General features: G+C 37.9%; 1 protein-coding gene across 1 annotated transcript in view; it reads right to left on the reverse strand.

Moving 5' to 3' along the window:
* Positions 1–6410: 6410 nt before the first annotated feature.
* The window catches only part of LOC110452913 (somatostatin receptor type 3-like), a 70365-nt gene continuing 54542 nt past the window's right edge, over positions 6411–22233 (reverse strand). Inside the window, exons 3-4 of the mRNA XM_021501667.1 lie at positions 16266–16470; positions 6411–6916 (exon numbers count right to left, since the gene is read on the reverse strand). Of these exons, the coding sequence (XP_021357342.1) occupies positions 6471–6916; positions 16266–16470 (651 nt within the window). The 3' untranslated portion in view covers positions 6411–6470. The remainder of the gene's footprint in view (positions 6917–16265; positions 16471–22233) is intronic.

A 22233-nucleotide genomic window follows, 5' to 3' on the forward strand; every position in this document is an offset into this window, starting at 1 on the left:
GAATTGGAAGGGTTCAAATGTGTGTTCAGGGGTGAATGAGTTACTCGCGAAGAAGAGTTAGGACCATGGCGAGCTTATGCCATACCGCAGCGTCCGCCGTCCGTCCGTCTGACAACTTTTCCTTTAAAACGCTACTAGTCATGAACGACGGAGCAGATTTTGACCAAATTTGGTCAAAATCTGCTCCGTCGTTCATGACTAGTAGAGTTTTAAAGGAAAAGTTGACAGACGGACGGACGGCGGACGCTGCGGGATGGCATAAGCTCGCCCTCGTCCTAACTCTTCTTCGCGAATAACTCATTCACCCCTGAACACACATTTGAACCCTTCCAATTCAAAGGTTGGAATAGTTCATTATGAAATTTCAGGGGTGAATGAGTTATTCGCGAAGAAGAGTTAGGACCATGGCGAGCTAATGAAAGGATTTGTTCCATATTTGGTCAGAATCATCCTTGGGTGAAGGAGAACCAATTTGGTATAAACCGTGGGTCTGGTCCCCCAGGGGCCTGAGGGGCAGGGTCCAATAGGAGAAACAAAGCAAATTCTTGAAAATCCTTCTAATTCTGTAGGAATAAAAGGATTTGTTCCATATTTGGTTTGAAGCATCCTTGGGGGAAGAGGAAACAATTGTGTATAAACAGTGTGTCTGGCCCCCCAGGGTCTTGAGGGGCGAGGTCCAATAGGGGAAACATAGCAAATTAGTCTTTAAAATCCTTCTTCTACCATAGGGATGAAGGGATTTGTTCCCAATTGGGTCTGGAGAATTTTTGGCAAAAGGGACTCAATTTTGTATAAGCAGTGGGTGTGGTCTCCAAGGGGGCAGAAGGATGGGGCCCAATAGGGGAAATAGAAGTAAATCCTTAAAATCCTTCTTCTACCTTAGGGATGAAGGGATTTCTTCCAAATTTGGTCTGGAGAATTTTTGGCAAAAGGGACTCAATTTTGGATAAACAGTGAGTGTGGCCCCCTGGGGGCAGATTGGCAGGGCCATTAGGGGAAACATAGCAAATTAGTCTTTAAAATCCTTCTTCTACCATAGGGATGAAGGGATTTCTTCCCAATTTGGTCTGGAGAATTTTTGGCAAAAGGGACTCAATTTTGTATAAACAGTGAGTGTGGCCCCCTGGGGGCAGATTGGCAGGCCCATTAGGGAAAACATAGCAAATTCTTCAAAAACCTTCTTCTTCTGTACGAATGACAGGATTTTGTCCAAATTTGGTATGAAGCATCCTTGGGTGAAGGGGTACAATTTTGTATAAACGATGTGTTAAACCCCCTGGAAGCAGAGAGGTGGGGCCTAATAGGGGAATTAGAGGTAAAACCTTTAAAATCCTTCTTCTACCATAGGGATCAAAGGATTTTATTCTAATTTAGTCTGGAGCACCCTTGTGCCAAGGGCACTCAATTGTGTATAAGCAGTGGGTGTGGTCTCCCAGGGGGCAGAAGGGCGGGGCCCAATAGGAGAAGGTATAACCTTTAAAATCCTTCTTCGACCATCGGGATTAAGGGATTTTATCCTTATTTAGTATTTTGTATAATTGTTGGGTATGACCCCCCTAGGGGCATAGGGGTGGGGCTCTGTTTGAAGTTTGTTCACACTATATCTCAAGTACTGGATGGATCTTTCTGAAAATTCATATGCACCTACCATTGAGTGCTATATCTTTACTTAAGACCAATGATTTTAAACACATTCAGGTGAGCGATACAGGCCCTCTGGGCCTCTTGTTAACATTTTTGATGCACGTTTCCCACCAAAGGCAACGTTCTCAAGAACTTGTAGCGAGGTAACAGCATAATATGTTGGTTTGGTGAGTTCCCAAAAAGATCTCTCTCAGCCGGAAATTGAGCCTATCACTATATGATAAAAAATGTATTGAATTGATGATGTAGACATGCACGTCAAGTTTTTATACAGACGTTCTAGTGTTGCCAATATTTGTATTGTGTTGTGATCGTCTGGCGGTCGAATTGTAACCCGACAATTCTTGCCAGCATCCGCGTCATGATGACGCGTGGACACGACGTATCCGGATTGTCCCAGACGTGGAAACCTTACACTACAATCCTGCCTGTATACACTGTGTGACTTGTATGTGTTTGTAGAGACAGTTTGACACTTTACGGCTGATTGAACGGTATCAAAATGGTATTCAGTCATGTACAAATAATTGAATTTTGAAATTTCCATTACAAATAATTATATATTATTCTGAACGTGAGATTCTTGAAAAATGACACCGGGACACGAGACTTACGTCATTTATTCGTGAAAATATCGGTTCTAGGAAACAAACACGTTTTTATTTTTATATAAATCTTTCTCATACATCATCAAAGCTATTAGCCTCGAGAACGTTTTTGTTCAAAATCGATTTTGGATAAATACGAAGTGTAGTCGAAAATATGCAAACAACTATTTCACATTGAAGAGTTATCTTACAATGTAAATGTTTCGTCTCCTCGGGGAATATCATAATAGCAGGCATGTGGCGAGGTCGTTTACACCATTTGAAGTTGATTTATCTAAATTCTAATAACCATTGTTACCCATGCTTTCCCGACACGCGCACGTTCCTAGCTGTTTGAAATGAGACATTCAGTCGTTATATTATACTATATTATACTCTTACCAAATATGCTAATTAGCTGGTACCGTTTTCCCCCGAATGACACTATATACAGTGGCCTGTTGTGGACACCCTCGTCACGCGGACTTATTATTGCCAAAACGCAGTAAAAAAAACGTGTTTTCAGTTTAAAATTTCACTTAAAACTAAAGTAGCATAAAAGCTAGGGAAGGTAAAACCGATAAACTGCTGTATCCAGGGTGGGCGAGGATGATTACCAGCCAAAATAGGAGTACAGCGCACTTTTTCTGGAGCTAGATCAGGATTCGAACCCAGAGCCTCAGAAACCATGGTATACACAATTGAGTCTTATAACTTCCATGTGGATATTGTCTGTATCAGCTGTTATGCGTGAAAATAAGACATCAACGTGCTTTTTCCGCATTTGGTGCAGTTCAACGGTTTTTAATAGAAGTATGGTGGGTCCCTGATCTTTCGTAGTTCAACTAGAAATGTTGTTTTTGATGCGAGAAAGTGAGATGGGGTCGACTTTCCGACATCGAGAGTTTTCCGCCTAATCATTTAGGTGTTATTTTTTACCGAAATTTGATCTAAACCCCTAAAGTCTGTAAAATTACAGTCCTGTCCATCTTTTTACTTTTTTTTGTATATTTTAACACCAGATACGTAGAATGCCATTAAATATCGTCAAATAACTGTCATTGGCTTATTTTCAAGGTCACAAGGGTCACACATGTTAAAAACGACAGTCATGAAAGCCCTTAGGCCTGGAACCATGCCAATATGGATGAGATATTTAGGAGGCAGTAAAACAGTGACGAGTCGCATGAAGTACAGTAAAACCTCGTTATACTGCCACCATTTGTCCAGGGACAATTTGGCGTTATTAAGGGGTTTGGTGATAAAATTAACAAATGAAGGTCTTCTAAACAAAAAGAGAAAAACGGATCTTGAAATATGTTGGCGGTAAGTGAGTTGGCAAATTAAACGAGGGGTGTTGCTGTAGATGTTTTCATGAAGGGGTTACGCGGACAAGAACGCTGCTCTGATGTAGCGTTTAGTTTGAGGAGATAGATGGTTACATCGACTGATTTGTCAGCAAGTAAGTGAACTCGTCTATCACCTGGGTAATTAAGAAGCCCGCAGATGAACCGTCCTGACGACAGTATCGGATGCCTCGGTACATATATGTAACATCGCATCATCAAAGACAATACTATTTTGAGGATTTTATATACCGCTTTATCACAACCAAGGTCGTCTCAAAGCGGTTCACAAATTAGTACCCGTGATTATTGGGCCTTTGTAGCCAGCAATTATCTTTCTCGGTTCCTTGTGGAACATACAGCACCACAACAATTCAAGCACTGCCCAACCGCGTACTCATTTACAGCTGGGTAGAGTGGAACAAGCGGGATAAAGTAACTTGTTCAAGGATACAACACAGTGCCATGACGGAACTCGAACCCACAAACCTTCGGTCACGAGCCCAGCGTCCTACCACTAGACTAACGTGCCTCAAGACATTTTAGTAGACAACATCTTTGCTAGTTTCCTTACGTGTAACCTATTTAAGATCCATTTGGACCAGGGTAAATTCAAGGACTAACATGCAACAGGAAGTAAAGAGGTTGATAAAACGGTTGATGCAAAAAAAATGACAAAAAATCGTGTACAGCTTGGTTTTGCGTCCCATGAAATATTGTTGGAGTATAATCCATCCCAGGAACAGTGGATCTAATCGACTCGCCGAGGTGTTAATGAGGCAATCGGGAACCGTGGGCACTTTTCGTAAACGCTTATATACACATATATATACAAGAAAATAACAAATAAGAATATATGCAAGAAACAATAAATAAGAAGCAATATATGTAAGAAAGTATTTTCTTTTTTTTTACTGAAAGTGCCAACGGTTTCCGATTGGTTGGTAAGGATGTTCCAGTCACCCACTTGAAAGGATCTATCTAGGTTCAGCTTGTCGAATCCTCGCGTGCCTTGGGTGTAGGAATAAACCCCGAGAACATGAGTCAACTTGGAATCGAGATGAAGAAGGCGAGTGTTCTCTCGATGAAGCAAAAAACTGTAACCAATCTGTAACATATTGTCCTACCTTCCTTGTACTTATTCAAGTGCGTCCATTTAAGTATTTTCCTTGTTCATCACGTGTTCGTGTTTTGTGGTTTTTGAGTTCGAAAGACTTTACACTTTGGTATTTTGTAGTTTTATTTTTATGTGAATGCCGTTTGAAGAACATAAACTACACAGTTTAAATTATATTTGCTTTTCGCTCAGGTCTTCCTACGTTAATTATGATTTTTTTTTATCTTTTGTTTTTCATTCTACATCTAACGTAAGATGGTAATTTTACAAACGAATTGTGAAATTTAGAACATACCATTCAAGAATTAAGTGCAAATGAAGCTGTACAATTTAATTTTTCTTATTTCATTCTTATTATGGATCTGAAGTTAAGAAATAAATATTGTCCTTAAGCTATTGTTAAGGTATTATAAGAAACATATTCATATTTACATCTATCTCCACAAAACAGTGAGTTTATTGTAGAAAGAAACATTAATGTAAATTATACATTTATCATCCTTGTTGTAGGAAACCGATTTTTTTTTATCCGAGGTTAATCATATTTGACGAGGGCGATGACCGAGTAAAACATCATTAATCGGGGGGAAACAAAGAATCGTGTTTCCTTCCACCAGTGTTACACACATTTTATAATGTGGAAATAAAACAATAATCAAATGGAAGAGATGATCTGGTTGACGCACCATTGTTGCCATCTCCTCCGTCATTCGGAACTCGGTTGTGGTGACTCTTTGCGCATTTTTATAGAGAAGCTTGGAATTGGCGAAATATGATCGGGAAAACTCGAGCGTGTGAGGGGGACATGATGTTTTATTATCTCGTCATGTGATCAATAACATCCAATCAGACACGCTGTTGTAAAGATGACGTACATGGGGAAGTGAACTATAAGAATTCAATAACCTTTCTATTGTTCACTTTGTGGCGTAATTCTGTCGAATCCCCACCTAAGGATGTAAAATGACAGTAAACATCATTTTCATAGTTTGTGTCATGATGTCATTTTAATAAATTGTCATCTTATGATAGCCTTATTCAATTCTATATATGTGTTGAGTTTTATGTGGAGTAGGCATAAATGCAAGTTATATACATAGCTGATTTTATGTCGCGACACATAAACCCTCCATTAGACTGTTTGACAAGTATTGTTAAAAGGTTGCTACGAACATAGCCCCCTTAGGTAGCCGTTCCCCATTCTTGGTGCCTCCATTGTTTTGAGGTTTTGATTGACTGACATCCCACGCTACGATCTGATTGGCTGTAGGCTTCTTTCTTCATCTTTAAGAAAATTTTCAACGGCGCCATTTTGTGGCAGCATCTTTTTAGAAATTTATACCAAATTTGCCTTATTGAAAAACCCACCCTTAAATGCCACCCTTTTTAATATTGTTTGTTTTGTGATTTATATATATGTGTGTTGGTGTGGCGTAATTCTGTCGAATCTGTAAATTGACAGTAAACATCATATTCATAGTTTGTGTCATGATGTCATTATAATAAATTGTCATCTTATGATGGCCTTATTCAAGTCTATATATGTGTTGAGTTTTATGTGGAGTAGGCATACAATAATACTTCATAATTGTATGTACGTGAAAGAACTCGCTGCATAATTTAGATGTTATACTAATAATTGATATCATTAAGCTTTGTTGACTGAACGTAAGGTCGAACGCAAAGAAAAATTGAAACTGAAGTGTATTTCTGGTATTTTATAGACTTGTTTTATTCAAGAAATAATAATTTATCTAACACACAGATAAATGAACACTACATCGTACTTTCTTCTACAACCGACTCGTCGTATTCGAATTCATCCTCGTCTTCCTCACTCGACGAGCAGGATCTGTCATCTTGCGAATCACAATTTGATGATAAAAGCGATGATGACGACGAATGGGAATCGTTATCGGGGTCTGCAGGTCCTCCGAAAGCTGACGACGATGCAAAATATGAGGAATTTTCCAATAAACCCGTTCTTTCATTGTCTTTTCGACCTTTGTCAGACCCTATGTATTTTAAAAGAGCACTATTTTCTGCCTTTCGTTCACTGTCTTCCACATTGTGTGTTGTGACGTCACAAAATGCAACATTGTTCAGACCGGAAGCGGAAGTGCCTGTCGATGCGGAGTTCGGGAGAGGATCTCGGTAGTTGTTTGCGGACAGCTGAACAGCATCAGAGGCCGACCTAGGCACATTGGATTCCGATGATACGGCTGTAAAATAAATGAGTACACAAAAAAGGTATAGATAGTTTGGTTGAACACAAAATTTTCAGAAAAACAAACGTTAAGACTGAACAATAAAAATAAATTGTTCTCTCTAATAATTATTGTTACAATAATATACGTATGTCTTTAATGTTAATTTTCGTAATATGCCATCACTTCTGCAAGAAATTGTACTGCTTCAGTTGGTCTTCCGCAATCTCAGCAATCTCATGGCTATGAGAATAGGATTACGTCAATTGATGACGTTCACGTATCACCTCATTTTGATAAATGGGCCATAAAACTTAGCAAATACATGTAGTTACATGTTTAGTTGTTGATGTTTGATTGAAAAAGTGTAGAAGTTTGTACACTTATAATGGAAAATACGTTCATAGCTGCATGATTTGTCATCATTGAAACTAAACATAAAATGCATATTCATTCTCTTGTATCTTGATACATGTAGTAAAAATAATACGGAAATGCTTTTACCTTTTTTTTTTTTCATTTTTTCTCTTTTTTCGTTCCTTTCAATTTTTCATTTTTTATTTGAAATTTTGATGGTTTACTTGATATTTGTTTTGAAATTTCAAACGGGATACATTGTAGTAAAGTTACAAGATACATCTGCTATATTTTGCTCTGTACCTCAAACTGACTAGCGAGTCATTTCAAAAATTCATTCATCTTTTATATTTTATGGCTGACGTTTCGTGACAAGATATTGCAACCAGAATACCAGAATGGTTTATGATGATGTGGAAAGCTTTATATCCGATATCACGATTGCCCCTGTTCGCTATCTTAACCAACACAATGCGATGCAATAACGGGTCGGTCACAGAGTGTAATTACAGTTTTATCGTTATTCTGTCTCACTGGATAACATATTACTGGGCGCAGTTAATGTATTATTGCCAAATATGGCATTTTCCATTGACTTTGAATTTAGGCTGATGTGAACCAGAAAAAACAGACCTATATATTTCTACTACATTATGTCGTTCCATATTCATGAACGCCGTGAATTTTATCTTTCCTTCAATTTACCAATAATCGAACTTAGTACCGTAACTGTACATATTTTAGCGGTAGTCTTATATTAGCGCTTTTCGCTCTTTAAATATTGCTCTAAATAATAACTGAGCTAATTGAAAGGACTGTATATTTTTTTATTGCATATGTGATGGGTGGTTCGATTCATCAGTGCGCTAATTATATATATAATTAGTTAAAATATTCGATAAAGCACTAAAATTTGAGTGCACTAAAATAAGTACGTTTATATTAATCAAAACGTACATGTATATCATTCGTGTCATCATATGTTCGAACATCTTTGAATAACAAATAGAGTTTGAACGACGTTTTTTAAATTCTCATGCCGGTATGAACGCAAATCTGTTACATCCATATTGCTTGAAGCCCGATAGGGCTTCATGTTTACGTCATAAGTAAACCACGTGTTACGTCACGAGAGTTTCTGCTTTTATACCCCAAATGAATGCATTTCTGCTGGTAATGTTCATATAGTGGGTTGCAGCGCAAATTTAAATATATGTCTGTATCTACACAGAAATTATTATGAAATCAGCATACTTTTATCCAAATATAAAAATATTTTGAATAAAAAAATGTTGTTTAAGATTAATATTCGTTCTTAAAGCAGGTGAAATGTGTAAATCTTCATAGTATCTTAACGCTTAGCACTATAAATTATCTATTTTTTCGGAAGATATTAATTTACGCATGTGTTTATCTCAAGGAGACTCCTTCGCAATTTTATATATTTCACAAATAAATGGCGTACTGTCAATCGCGGAGTCAGGTATTCGCGAATAAACCTTACAAGCACTGTTCGGAAAATGATGTGCACACGAAAAAACGTGATTCACAGGAAACGATTGTTTATTTATTTACCTGCTTACAGTTAAAGGCCCGTTATAGTAAACAAAAAAAATTGCTTCAGCACTGTGCTCAATCTCATATGCTTGTTTAAGTGGGGGAAGTATTTTTCCAAACTTCTATTTATCTAATTTTTCTTTGACTTAGCCGAAACTTGTAGCCCTCACCATTTCCATGTTTATTTTCTTTCTTATTAGTCTTTATAACATAAAATCTACGTTGGAATTTTCTTTCGTGGTTTGAAGTTATTTATATCGTTTCGTTGAACAAACTTTCATGAAAACCCCAATATAAACAAACAGTAGTCAAGTACATCAATTAAATCTTTGTATTTATTTTCGTAGTTCCTTAGCCACATCGAAAACCACGAATGTTTTTACACCGCGAGTATTTCATGCTATACGAATTTCTATGAATCGCAAAAAAGGTTAGTTTAACCATATCACTTGTGGTAAAACAACAGATCAATTTATCTCTGCGTCTCATGGCATGATATGTTTCCTGTGTATTTGCACAAAGTTGGCACTTTTTGGGTGGTGGGGGGTTGTTGACAGCTCTGTAGTGTGAGAATCGATAGCAGACTTTGGCCAGATAGAAGTCTAGAACCGGTTTGGGTACGGTTGACGTGTCAGATGCGCAGTTTCAACCCAGAGTGAAATGTTAAATTCACGGGGTTGGGCCACACTGAAATGTAAGATGCGTAGGGTTGTAGTGAGTTGAAGCATGCTTTACACGGCATTGGCCCGGCTTGAAGTGTGCGATGCGCGAGGTACGGCCAGTTTGTGCGTGCGTTCCACAATAACCCGTATTCCTGATGTTTATTCATAAATATTCACTATCTGCGGATTTTAAGTTCGTTCCATGTTTTCCCAATAGGAACAGAAAATATAGATGACTCGATCCAGTTAAGAAATAATGGGTTCACACTGAGCTGTGACCTTGAGAGGAGACTGCTAATGTTTGAACGCGAATTATGAGGAGACATACCAAAGCCATATTATGTACAGAATTATCTCGTAATTCAACTTGACGGTTCTGTGATACCTCAACTGTCAAAAACGCATTTTATAGTTCTAACATAATTCATCGGGTTTTTGATCTGTCAATTAAAAATCCCACTTAATTCCATAGGGGACAAAAAAAGCTGCAAATGAAATATTTATGTTGTTCTAATGTAGCCGCTCCTCATCCTGTCGGAAACACATGCCATAAATCCCAATGTGTACTCCTATAGTTTGAGTGCTGTCCGTCCAGACCGAATTAATATCGGCCGGGGAAAAGGTTCAAGATTAACATTGTATAATGCGACTGCTCTATCTCGCTTGTGCAGGGTAATATTTATTTGTGACAGGGGAGTGTCAGGGCGGGGACTGATAATCAACGTTAAGATTCCAATTACATTATTTTCGAGAATGCGCCAGATCAAGTCCCCATTTTTTTTATTTTTTTTTACAAGCAGAAGCGAAGTGCTTAATCTTGGAGTAATAGAACAAGGCGCTGTGTAGACAATGCTGTGTTCAACACACTTTCTCTATATGTTTAAAAATAGCAAAATCCAACCGACGGTAAATTTTGAAGCCAAACCTGTTTTCCTACAACAAAATAATCATGGAGGGTCGTCAAGATGACACTTTTTATACTTATCACCTTTCCCAGTTTTTCTAAACAGTTGATAACCTTATGTAAATTACTTCCCTTGCGTTCGTGGATAGAAGCTTGCTGTAGCCGACGTCTATTATTCCCGAACTTACAGGGATAATTCCAATGCATACAAGGTTAGTTAAAGGCGAACCATATACGTCCTCATGTAACGCCATTGTCTCTATTATGAGAAGTTCTTTTTACACAACCAATACAATTTTCTATGTGACGTTTCGATGACTAGTACGATACCTTAGAAGTGCTATTAAGCTGAATAATAATCACGGTGGTTTCATTTCCCCAAGTTATGAACTTTCCCTTTCTTGACAGTTATATCCCTATTAGAATCCTTTACGGTGTAACCACGTCGCAGATGTTCCAAAATGCAAGGGCTTGCTCCGAATATCCCAATTTCCGTGATAGATGTTGACTAAACATAAGGTGTTGAGAGATGCATGTTAAATGGATACTTTAGGCAAGTTTTGTGATCGCCATCATGTCCTCATATGGAAATAGTTTATTTTAATTTGTTTCATTAGTGCGTTTTGTGTTTTTGTTACTACACAATTACCACTTTAGAAGGACGTGACAAAACTTGGATTTGACGTAGATATTTATGTTATGTGTTACCGAGGAAGCAGAGAAAAGACGCTTTCCCTTCCAAATTACATAGTCCAGAGCCGTATACATTACAATAAATAATATATACGTCGCTGCATAGTCCAATTCTCGTTTTACATTTTTCGAAGGTTTCCGTGTAAAGCTTTCCTGGGTTCGTACATTGCCTTAATTTCATCGATAATGACCTCGAAATACTTTTTAAACTTACGTATTTTTTTGTTTCTAGATCTAATTAGTGCCTATGCATCTATGTTGTAAAGTACATGTACTTGCTGTGTAAGTGAGTTGGGTTTAAGAAAATCTAATAAGGCAAATACAAAGTTAAGCCTCGGCAATTGAGCAACCGCGATTTTTTTTTGTCCCGTTGTCCGCCCTGTTCCTCCCTTGATTGAATCTGGAACCTTATGGCTTTAAGGTTGAATTATCCAATAGTCATGTCAAAATAATACCCAAACGTCAAAAAACCATGATTCGAATCCAATATCGATAAAACTGTGGCAAAGTACGAACAAATGAGAAATGAACATGGATACCCTTAGGAAAGTACAAGGATAAAAAGATCAGACGTTCCGGGAGGGTAAGCGTCTTCTGCTTCATCGACGACACAATTATATCGTATCGCATGAAAAAGGAAAAAATAATTTTCAATTGATAAAATTCCAAAGTTTTATCAATCTGAAGTAAAGTAATTTACAAAAGTAGTCCGGATTTCTTTACACCAGATTCATAAAAATGAATATTGTATTTTGCATGTCACGTTTGCGACAATGAGCCAAATAAAGTCCATTTTACAGACTATGAAATACCTTTTAAAAATATTGTATGGTAGTGTATTGTTTTTTGGTTATGTTTTGTTATGATGAGCATCAATCAGAACAGACGGTCTGAAAATTCTCTGGTAACGAAGATAGTTTGTCTATCGGGAAACTGCACTGTATTGCTTTAGTATGTGTATTTTTCGTTTTATCAGAATAAATGAGAGAAAGACTTCATGTTTTCTCAAAAAAAAGTTTCAATTTGATGACGTATCTTCATCATGTACGACATGGCGAGTAAAGTTGTAAAGGGGGTGTTAATGTCGATATTTAACTTAACACGAAGCGAATAATACGGGACATTAACACAAATTTAACTTTTTAAGAGAGACACATTCCTGTAAGTGAGCTCTCGAGAATAGCGTATTGACATATTGACGAGAGATGATGACATTCCCGTGAATTCTTAGATGACGAGATAAAGGCACTTTGCACACGTCCCCAATATCCTCGCTTAGAAGTCGTGTGCTTGCGCGAAAGACTTTCCTGATAATTTAATCCAAATTGAATAGGGATTAGAATTTGATCGCATTTATATTGCAGGGTGTTTAAAGACAAATACATCATTTAAAATGTACTCAAATAACATGAAGGTTTTACTCCATTACCGCTAGTTTCCTGCCAAAGATAAATGACTTCGCAATAAATAAGTTCATTTACCAACGGTGTTTTCTGATGATTTGGCCATTCAAAATCCTGCTGGAAGTGCCACCACACAGCAATAATAAGAATGACCTTTGGCAGTAACTCAAAAAATATACAGGAAAAAAAATCTCTTTTACAATTGAAATAGTTTCCGCTCAGATGATTGCTTACAGATGATGGTGATTCTGCATCTTGTGACATCCTTGACTTGTAGTCCGTCACTGCTGTCATTCTAGTCGCGAAGCCTCATTTGACGTCATCAGGTGATGGCCAGCCCTCTTCAGATGTTTCGACCCTTAATCACTACATCCTCCGGCTGGTGGGTCAGTAGTGGTGGCCAAACCACTACTCGTCTATGTCGGCTTCCACATCGGCTCATCTCGTTTGTGCCATAGCCAGCACGATGCTCTCTCTGCAGCTTCTCCCAATCGTCTGATGGCGGTAGCTCTTGCCCTCCCAGTGAGTCCTATTGACTGTAGTGTTCTCCACACTGACTGTGCGGGGAAACCTCTACAGCCAACCTCCACTGGAAAGAGCCATACTGTCCATCCTCTGCTCCTGCACTTTTCCATCAGCTCATCATACTTGGCTTTCTTCCTCTCGTGAGCTTCCTCGCAGCCTTCCTCCCATGGTACGGTGAGCTCTATGGCGAAGAGGTGTCTGCATTGCTCTGTCCATAATACCATGTCAGGCCTCAGTGTTGTTTCCACTATTCCTGGAAACACAAGCTTCCTGTCAAGGTCAACCTTCATCTCCCATGTTGACGCCCGTTCAAAGATGGATGAGGTGCTTCGAGTCTTCACTGTGGCTTTCTCCCCTGGTTTCACAAACTTGATACCAGCCTGGTTTGTTCTTACATCAGTGGCTTATCGTTCTAAAGTTATGAGATTTTATTCATTTAGTTTCCTATAAGGACATCAGGCGTCGGTATCACAAAAAAATCTCAAAACACAAGCTCTAATCTTAAGTTTAAACTCGGATGAAATCTACAGCAAAATGGATATCACAAAGCTGGTAAAACACAAGCGCTGCTGAGATTGCAGACGTTAGCTTCGGTTGTTCTCTTCAAACAAAAACTAGCACTCTTCTTATTTCACGACTTTGGCGTTTTTTTTGCGCGAAATCTCGATAGTCGTCTGCCAAATCACAGTTTGAAACGATTTAATATAGTAATATGAAACCAAAAAACGTAAATATTTCAAGAAGATTTTTAAAAAGTTTCCTATTTCACTTCACTAACGATTAAAATAGAGCATTTTCTGGACGCGTTTCTATGGTCCACTCGTATATTTGTCATTTAAAAAATGGGGAAGGAGGGCCATGGCGTTGGAAAGTACAACGGTGGGAATAAACATGTAACATTTGACCATTTATACTTTTGACGCTGAGCTTGAGTTTCCTGTGTCAGGACACATATATCAGCTTGAGGCGACCTACAGTGTGTCTGTTACACTAAAGTCATGGTCAGTCCTTTATGTCTCTGAGTCATAACACGACAGTGGTAATCAAGACAAACACGCTTCCTTTCGCGCTCGTCTTTCGTAATGATACCTTTCAAGGTTTTGGGCACTTGAGTTGGTGATTTACTATAGATTCCCACGCGAGCTTGTAGCGTTTATGATAATGATATATGCTCAACTTTTTTTCTGCTGATGAAAACATTACTTTCAATAACAGAATCATGCTACTATATAAAAACTACCCCTAAATGGTTCAACAAACCACGATTTTATTCATTAATTGAGAAACTATATTCAGTTACGCTTAGACAAGAAGAATCGATGGGGTTTCTTTCATTCAAAATTAGCACCCTGCTCTCACGTGAGATATTTATAAAACACTTCTACGCCACCAATTAGCGCTTCCGTTATTTTCTTCAAATGCCATGCCCAAAGCGGATCACGGTTTTAATTGTGGCACATCCTCTGTAGTTTAAATTCAGTTTTTTCAGTTTCGTGTTTTTTATTCCGACTTTTAACTACTTGAACAAGTAACTATTTTTTGATTTTGAAATAACCGTCTGATGTTATTTGTAAAACCTTGAAATGTTTAAACATTAAACGAAATAATAATATTAGTTAAGTTTGATTCGTTTTGGGTACTGATCCGATCTGAGTATTAAATTTGCAAATAACGACGCAAAGTATGTATTTTTTGCTATTATGGTACTATTAGTGGAGTCCCTAAGGAATCCCGTGGGATTTTTTTGAAGGAAGCTAGAGGTGGTGATTTTCTGAAAAGTTATGCTGTCCTAAATCAAAATAAGTTTGTTGTCATTCTGACAACCGCGTCTGGTCAATTTGATGACGTCATTGATACGTATATTGAGGTATTCAATACTTATCTGTTTGATCAAGCTGGCATCAATTTTGCTCAGCAATCGTCAAATTTCAATTTATCTCCACCTCCCCTGGTTATTTACCATTTTCTATTTACATGTTATTGTCAGTATTTATAAAGATGAGTTCCACGGTAGTCTATGATCAATTTGATATCCATAGCATTGAACAATATATATACTGTAGAATCTATTTTTTTCGTGGGGTTAAAATTTTGTGGTTTTCATATACTAGCCTGTTTCAAGGACATTATATTTTCCCCTTTCATACCAAATTTATGTTTTCGTGGGGATTTCATTTCGTGGAATTTTGTTACCTACGAAATAAACGAAATTTAATGTCCCACGAAAATTTATGATCTTACAGTATATACATGTATTATATTGACATATATAATGAACATTAAAATAAGTCTATTTCTCGGGACCCGAGTATCATCTGCCTACCTGTTAATTAAACATAAAGAAAAACGTATTATGCGCACTTTGATTGATCAAATAATCAAAGCAGTCACATCTATGGTCTAAATGTAGCTCAGGTAAAAACGCTATTTTATAAGTAATTCCTTATTATTAATTGATTTAAAAACAGAAACAATTGTGGGCATTTTCTTCTATGGCATGAAATATCTGCGTTGATGTTTATGATGATGATGATGATGATGATGATGATGATGATGATGAAAATGATGTATAAAATGGTAAAATAGATAATGATGGAACTTTTTTTTCTATGGCATGAATATCTGCATTGATGTTTATGATGATAAGGATGATGATGATGATGATGATGATGATGATGATGACGACGATGACGAAATGATGGAAATGATGATATGATGACGACATCAGGGAAATGATGATGATGATGATGATGATGATGATGACGATGATGATGATGACATTGACGACGATGACAAAATGAGGGAAATGATGATGTAAAATGATGATGATGATGATGATGATGATGATGATGATGATGATGATGACGAAATGAGGGAAATGATGATGTAAAATGATGATGATGATGATGATGATGATGATGATGATGATGATGATGATGATATGAGGGAAATGATGATGTAAAATGATGATGATGATGATGATGATGATGATGATGATGATGATGATGACGAAATGAGGGAAATGATGATGTAAAATGATGATGATGATGATGATGATGATGATGATGATGATGATGATGATGATATGAGGGAAATGATGATGTAAAATGATGATGATGATGATGATGATGATGATGATGATGATGATGATGATGATGATATGCTGAAATGTCTATATAGAATGAATGTATTAACGTGACATTGAATCATTACATTATTTCCCGAATTATTACATTATAATATATTTAAGATGATAATATTACCTTGTATTTGTTGGAACTCGCTTTTTCTACACCTGCAGCTGAGTTTTATAGACTTTAGTATTTTCTTGTAACCATGGCGGTAGGATTTGTCGAAGAGACCGAAGATAATGGGATTAAGGAGCCCAGACAGAGATGTGCTGAGGAGAGCATATAGGACGGAGATGTCGCTTATCTTCAGCCCAACCTTCCGTAGAGTGATCAAAATCTGAAAGATACGAAACTAATGATTACACATTAATATGCTTCAACTTGAAGTAATACGAAACCAATTGATCCATGAAAAGCACAGTGTGAATAATACGAGATAGGGACATCTCATAACTTTAGACCGGTTTTCGAGTAATAATTTTGTAATTAGAACCTTCAACTATAACACGAGGTCAGCTTACACAATACTCAGAATCAGCTCAAAATTTACGAAACTAACGTGAACGTTTCGAGGCGAGTTAGCATGAGGATAAGCAATCGGGAACCGTCGGCACTTTCCGTAAACGAGAAATACGTTATTAATAAAAAAAAAGTTATTAATACCGAGGTATTTTCTCGTTTACGGAAAGTTCCGACGGTTCCCGATAGGAGGATGAGATGCTCGTGTACTTCTTAAGTAATTCCTTTAAGGAACGTTTTACTACGAATATCAAGATCTCCGCGAAAATATCGTCGACAGCAGACATACTTACAACACAAGGTTCCGAGAGATGCAGAATGATGCAGACTATGGACAAGTTTGATAATCACGATCACAATCTTATTGGGAAAGGTAATACTTTCTTTAGCGATATGACGGTCGATGTGTTAATCATGCTGATTATTGTGCCCCAGTGGTTTCGTTGCCATTAACCGTTTCTTACTTTAGAGGAAGTGACTCAAATTCAAATTTTAATTATATTTACATGGAAGATATTGTCGCTGAAGTTGAGGCTTACCTTAATAATAATAATAATAAAATAATAATAATTGGAGGTTCTTATATACCACTTGATCACAACCTAGTTCGTAGGTCGTCTCAAAGCGTTTCATAAATTATTATCCGTGGTTATAGGGCCTTTGCAACCAACCAATACCTTTCGCAACTCTATTGGGAGCATACAGCCGGTGCTGCCATTTCGGCGCTCACACCTAGCATTCAACAATTCCAGCACTGCCCAACCACATACTCATTTACAGCTGAGTAGACTGGAACAAGCGGGTTAAAGTATCTTGCTCAAATATACAACACAGTGCCGTTCCGTGACTCGAACCCGCAACCCTTCGGTCACGAGCCTGGTGTCCAACTACTGAACTAGACTACCGTGCCTACTTGTGTAGCTTAGTGTGCTTATACGGAGTATCACGCCTTCGAAGTCTCTATGGCAACTTTCGCGGATCCGGTTCAACCGTTTCAACCAGCTGAATCTGAAAAGAAAACGTCAGGCTCTCATCGGAACCGAGGCTGACCTCAGGAATATTCGGCATGTGCATATCGAGGGGGTCGGACGTGCCTGACCGAAACATAAAGGATGAAACCAGGTTTTAATTTCTTCGTTTATTTCTTATTGTCTTCATATTAATTTTTCCTGTTTATAATCTGCCCTTTAAATTGATACTGGTCTCGATTGGTGTTTTTACGCTGCAGTATTCTATTGTTGTTTTCCCTGAGAAGTAATAAATGGTAATAGAAGGACGTCGGTTCCATCTTTATGCTTCAATTATATTTCTTTAATTCCCTATTAAGTGTAGTTTCATGAATATCAAATGCGCGTTTTTATTTGCAAATCAATTGTGACTTTTATTTCTGTTTTTCGAAGATTACATGATGGTAATGTAGCCTTGTAATTTCAATGACGTATTCTGCAAATAACACTGAATCAAGGCTTATCAACTCTCCCTTATGAGAAGTATTTCCTATGAAAGATTGTGAACAAAAAGGTTGTGCAATCTCATTTAGCGCCGGAAACCATTATTTGACCTTTTAGGATGAGTGAAGCACCAAGATAAGAACAAATTCATGGATCTGTAACTCCTCTTTAAGTTAGGTTGTTTTCGCGTATCCCGGTTGAAACGGTTAAGATAGCAGAGAAATATAACGTGATAAACGAACGCTCTTTGACCGGAACTTTGCCGAACTTATGGGCAGAGCTAAAAAGCATAATTTCGGAGTTTTGTGACAAATAAGTAACAATACTTCAATAATGATATGTGTTTTTTTCACGCTTCCACTATTTTTTTTAAAACAACCTAAAGCATACACGCGTATCGACATTGTTTTATGCAGAAATAATGCAAACTAGCGAGAGTCGTCATTTATGAAGCTCACGTCTGACCCCCTCGATATGCCCGCGCCGAATATTCCTGAGGACAGCCTCGGTTCCGATGAGAGCCTGTCGTTACGGTTGAACCGGATCCGCGAAAGTTGCCATAGAGACTGCGAAGGCGTGATACTCCGTATAAGCACACTAAGCTACACAAGTAGGCACGGTAGTCTAGTACAGTAGTTTGACACCAGGCTCGTGACCGAAGGGTTGCGGGTTCGAGTCACGGAACGGCACTGTGTTGTATATTTGAGATACTTTAACCCGCTTGTTCCAGTCTACTCAGCTGTAACTGAGTGCGTGGTTGGGCAGTGCTATAATTATGAAATGCTAGCTGTGAGCGCCGAAATGGCAGCACCGGCTGCATGTATGCTCCCAATAGAGTTGAGAAAGATGTTGGTTGGTTGCAAAGACCCCTACAACCACGGATAATCATTTGTGAACTGCTTTGAGACGACCTACGAACTTGGTTGTGATAAAGCGGTATATAAGAACCTCGAATTATTATTATTATTATAAGTAATTATAGGTAATCAGGTTCCACTGTATCAGTTATAGTAGCACGGAAATGTTCCACTCGTAGGCTTTGTTTCTCGACCTGACGTATCAACACAAAGACATTTTTCTGGCTTAGAGTAACCTCCCCTGTCCAGTGTCTCATGGGCTTTGCGACCAAATTATTTGAAACTCATTTTTGTACTGTGCATTTATAATTCTCTATAGCAACATTTGTAAAGCGTAGGCGTTTTGGAATTAAATGTTCCGAATTAGACCACCTGTGTGGGTGTTTGTTGTGGTTATTTCCCTTTATTTTATTTTATTTTATTTTATATTAAAACATTCATATTTCGAAGAATGATAAATTCTGTAAAATGCAATTCAAAATTTGATTTTTATGGAATACTTCTCTTGAAAAAACCCAAAACCAAATATGTCATTAAAGTGACAATGGTAATACTATAGTTTAATTTGTTGGTATACTAAATACGAATAGGCCCGATAATGTGCTGATTAATGTAAAACCAAGTGTCTTTTCGAATGTCGATTTGAAAGTCTACGTAATATATCAAAATTCTAAAATAAAAATAATTTGCATCCAGTATTCAGGACTTGTGAAAGGAAAAAACCACTTGTCAAAATGATCGTAAATTTACCGTGTAGACATTCCCTGTAGCCGCAATCGTGCAACAAATCAAACACCTTGGTAAAGCCAGTTAATCTTCATATATTTGTCATTGGAGCCATTATTCCAATAGCTCCCCTAGTCAGACTATTCAATTTGATATTTTTTTGGCTTCCACACTAATTGATCGGTTCCAACGCTAGAGCACATATCTATTAAAAAACGTGATTAATTTCATATGTGTTTTTTTTATAACATAAAACACCCACGAAATTTTGTTAACAGTCCGACAGTCCGATTGCTCTTACAGACGGCTACATATGGTTGTCTGGTATGTACAACGCTAGCCATACTCCCTGCCCTTACAGACGGCTACATATGGTTGTCTGGAATGTGCAACGCTAGCCATACTCCCTGCCCTTATAGACGGCTATATATGGTTGTCTGGTATGTACAACGCTAGCCATACTCCCTGACCTTTCTGGGAAAGACTAGACCTTCTGTAGACAATTCCGTGTTTTTCGTGAGAGGCGACTAATGTGACGACCCCGGCGGAGTTGGTGATTTCAAGTCGGAGTATTGTGCAAGTGGTTTATTGAAAACCCCTAAAAAGATATGCTGCTTTACTGTAACGCTTGGCACCATGTTAAACGTGTTCCTTCTCTGTGGTGGTGTTTCCTTAGAGACCAGTCAACTATTGTGGAGACGTAAAAACGAAAAGCTTTAGGGAAATAAAAAATGAACTATATTGTAAATGACATGGGCTTTGCGCAAGAGATTTCAACGGCATTTCTTTTTATACGGATTCTTTGCATCATCGAGATCTTCCTTGTAAACAGGAATAAATCATCATTTCAAAATAATTTTTCATAAGAAGCCTTTCCCGAAGTATGTTGAGCACAAGACGGAGAAAAATCCGTATAATTTTGTTCCATTGCGGTTTTTTGTTGGTTTGAGCGACTGAATAACAATTTGAGGTTCAGGGTCCGAATCTGGTCTGGCCCCGCTGTTGTGTTACGCTCATGGCACAGCTGTTTTTTGTTTATTTCGTCTTCATAATGTTTTCATAAAAGTCCCGCAATGTATGGTTTTCTTTTCAAAAATGATTTATCAAAGCTTCATGTATAGTCATACCAGAAAAAAACACACTTTCCAATGCAAGCTTACGATTTTGGCAGTGACACAGGGATCCTTAATAGAGCCTTGAAGACTGCATGTATGACTGTTACATAAACATGTATACGTTATGTATGTAACAGAGGCCATTATGTTTTCAATGCCTCCGCTAGGAGTCGAACCCGGGACCTCTAGCCTACTAGTCTTACGCTCTACCGAATGAGCTGAAGAGAAATTCTCCCTAGCCGAGTCGGTAGGAAGCGGCTAGTATTTTGCCAGGGTGACATACTCCCCCTCCAGGAAAGAACTCGTCCCGAGGTTTCAAGGGGTCATAACGATTCCTTCACAAGTATCGCTGAGTATTTTTGTCAAATCTCCCGGGTCCCTACGTGGGCGCCAATGTAACAGAGGTTTTTATTTGTCAACGCCTCCGCTACGAATCTAACCCGGGACCTCTGGTTTACTAGTCCTACACTCTACTGAATGAGCATTCTCTATAGCCGAGTCGGCTAGTATTTTACCAGGGTGACATGCATGTATGACAGTTGCAGAGATAACTGACGTACTTCAATTACATACTTCTTAACTGTTAAAAGAACTTCCATAGATCTGCAGCGTCTCGCCAAACCTTTATATTGAAAGGTGCCATGTACTGTGTTTCACTAGATAATAGACTCCTTCAAGATATATGATCGATTTATGTACTTTACGAAATTGACCATTTGTATGGTAATCTTTTTCGAAACATTCCCGGAACACATTCATTATATGCTGATCCTATGTTCGACGTGCATGCAATTTCATAGAATCTGAAAGCAGTGCAAAACTCTTACTATAGTACAGATGAGTTGCCATTTACAGAAACATCACCGAACATTACAAAACGTTCGTTCTAGCCGATTTTAGCGCCATTTTCTATATCAATCTAGACTTTGCCAAGTATATAGGTTAGATATAGCTGTCCCAATCACATTTTTCTCAGATTATACCAGTATTTTTGAAATACAATTACATATTGATAAGCCGATATGGAAATTGCTGACTATACTGCGGTTTTTGGGAGTAAAATTGATTTTTTTGGAAAACAATTTTAAAAATCCGGAAAGAATCGTTTTTGCTTGTATTTATATCTGCTATCAAACAAAGCCGTAAATTAATTATGAACAGGCAAACTAAGCGATAATTTGAAATCAGTTTGACGTTAATGATTGGTGATGTTTACAATCATGTGAATATTGCCGTTCGGAATACCCCGTTTTATTAATTTGGCCTGTGACCAAGTACTAACAGTGCACAGCCGTCCGGAATACCTCGTTTAATTACTCTTGTTTATGATTGAGTAACAACATTTAAAATTATCGCCCGGAATACCCAGTTTTTTACCGCTGGCCTATTGCTGAATTATAACAGCGCACATTGCCTACCGGAATACCTCGCT

This window comes from Mizuhopecten yessoensis, unplaced genomic scaffold, assembly GCF_002113885.1.
Source record: "Mizuhopecten yessoensis strain PY_sf001 unplaced genomic scaffold, ASM211388v2 scaffold6971, whole genome shotgun sequence".
Taxonomy (NCBI): Eukaryota; Metazoa; Mollusca; class Bivalvia; order Pectinida; family Pectinidae; genus Mizuhopecten; species Mizuhopecten yessoensis.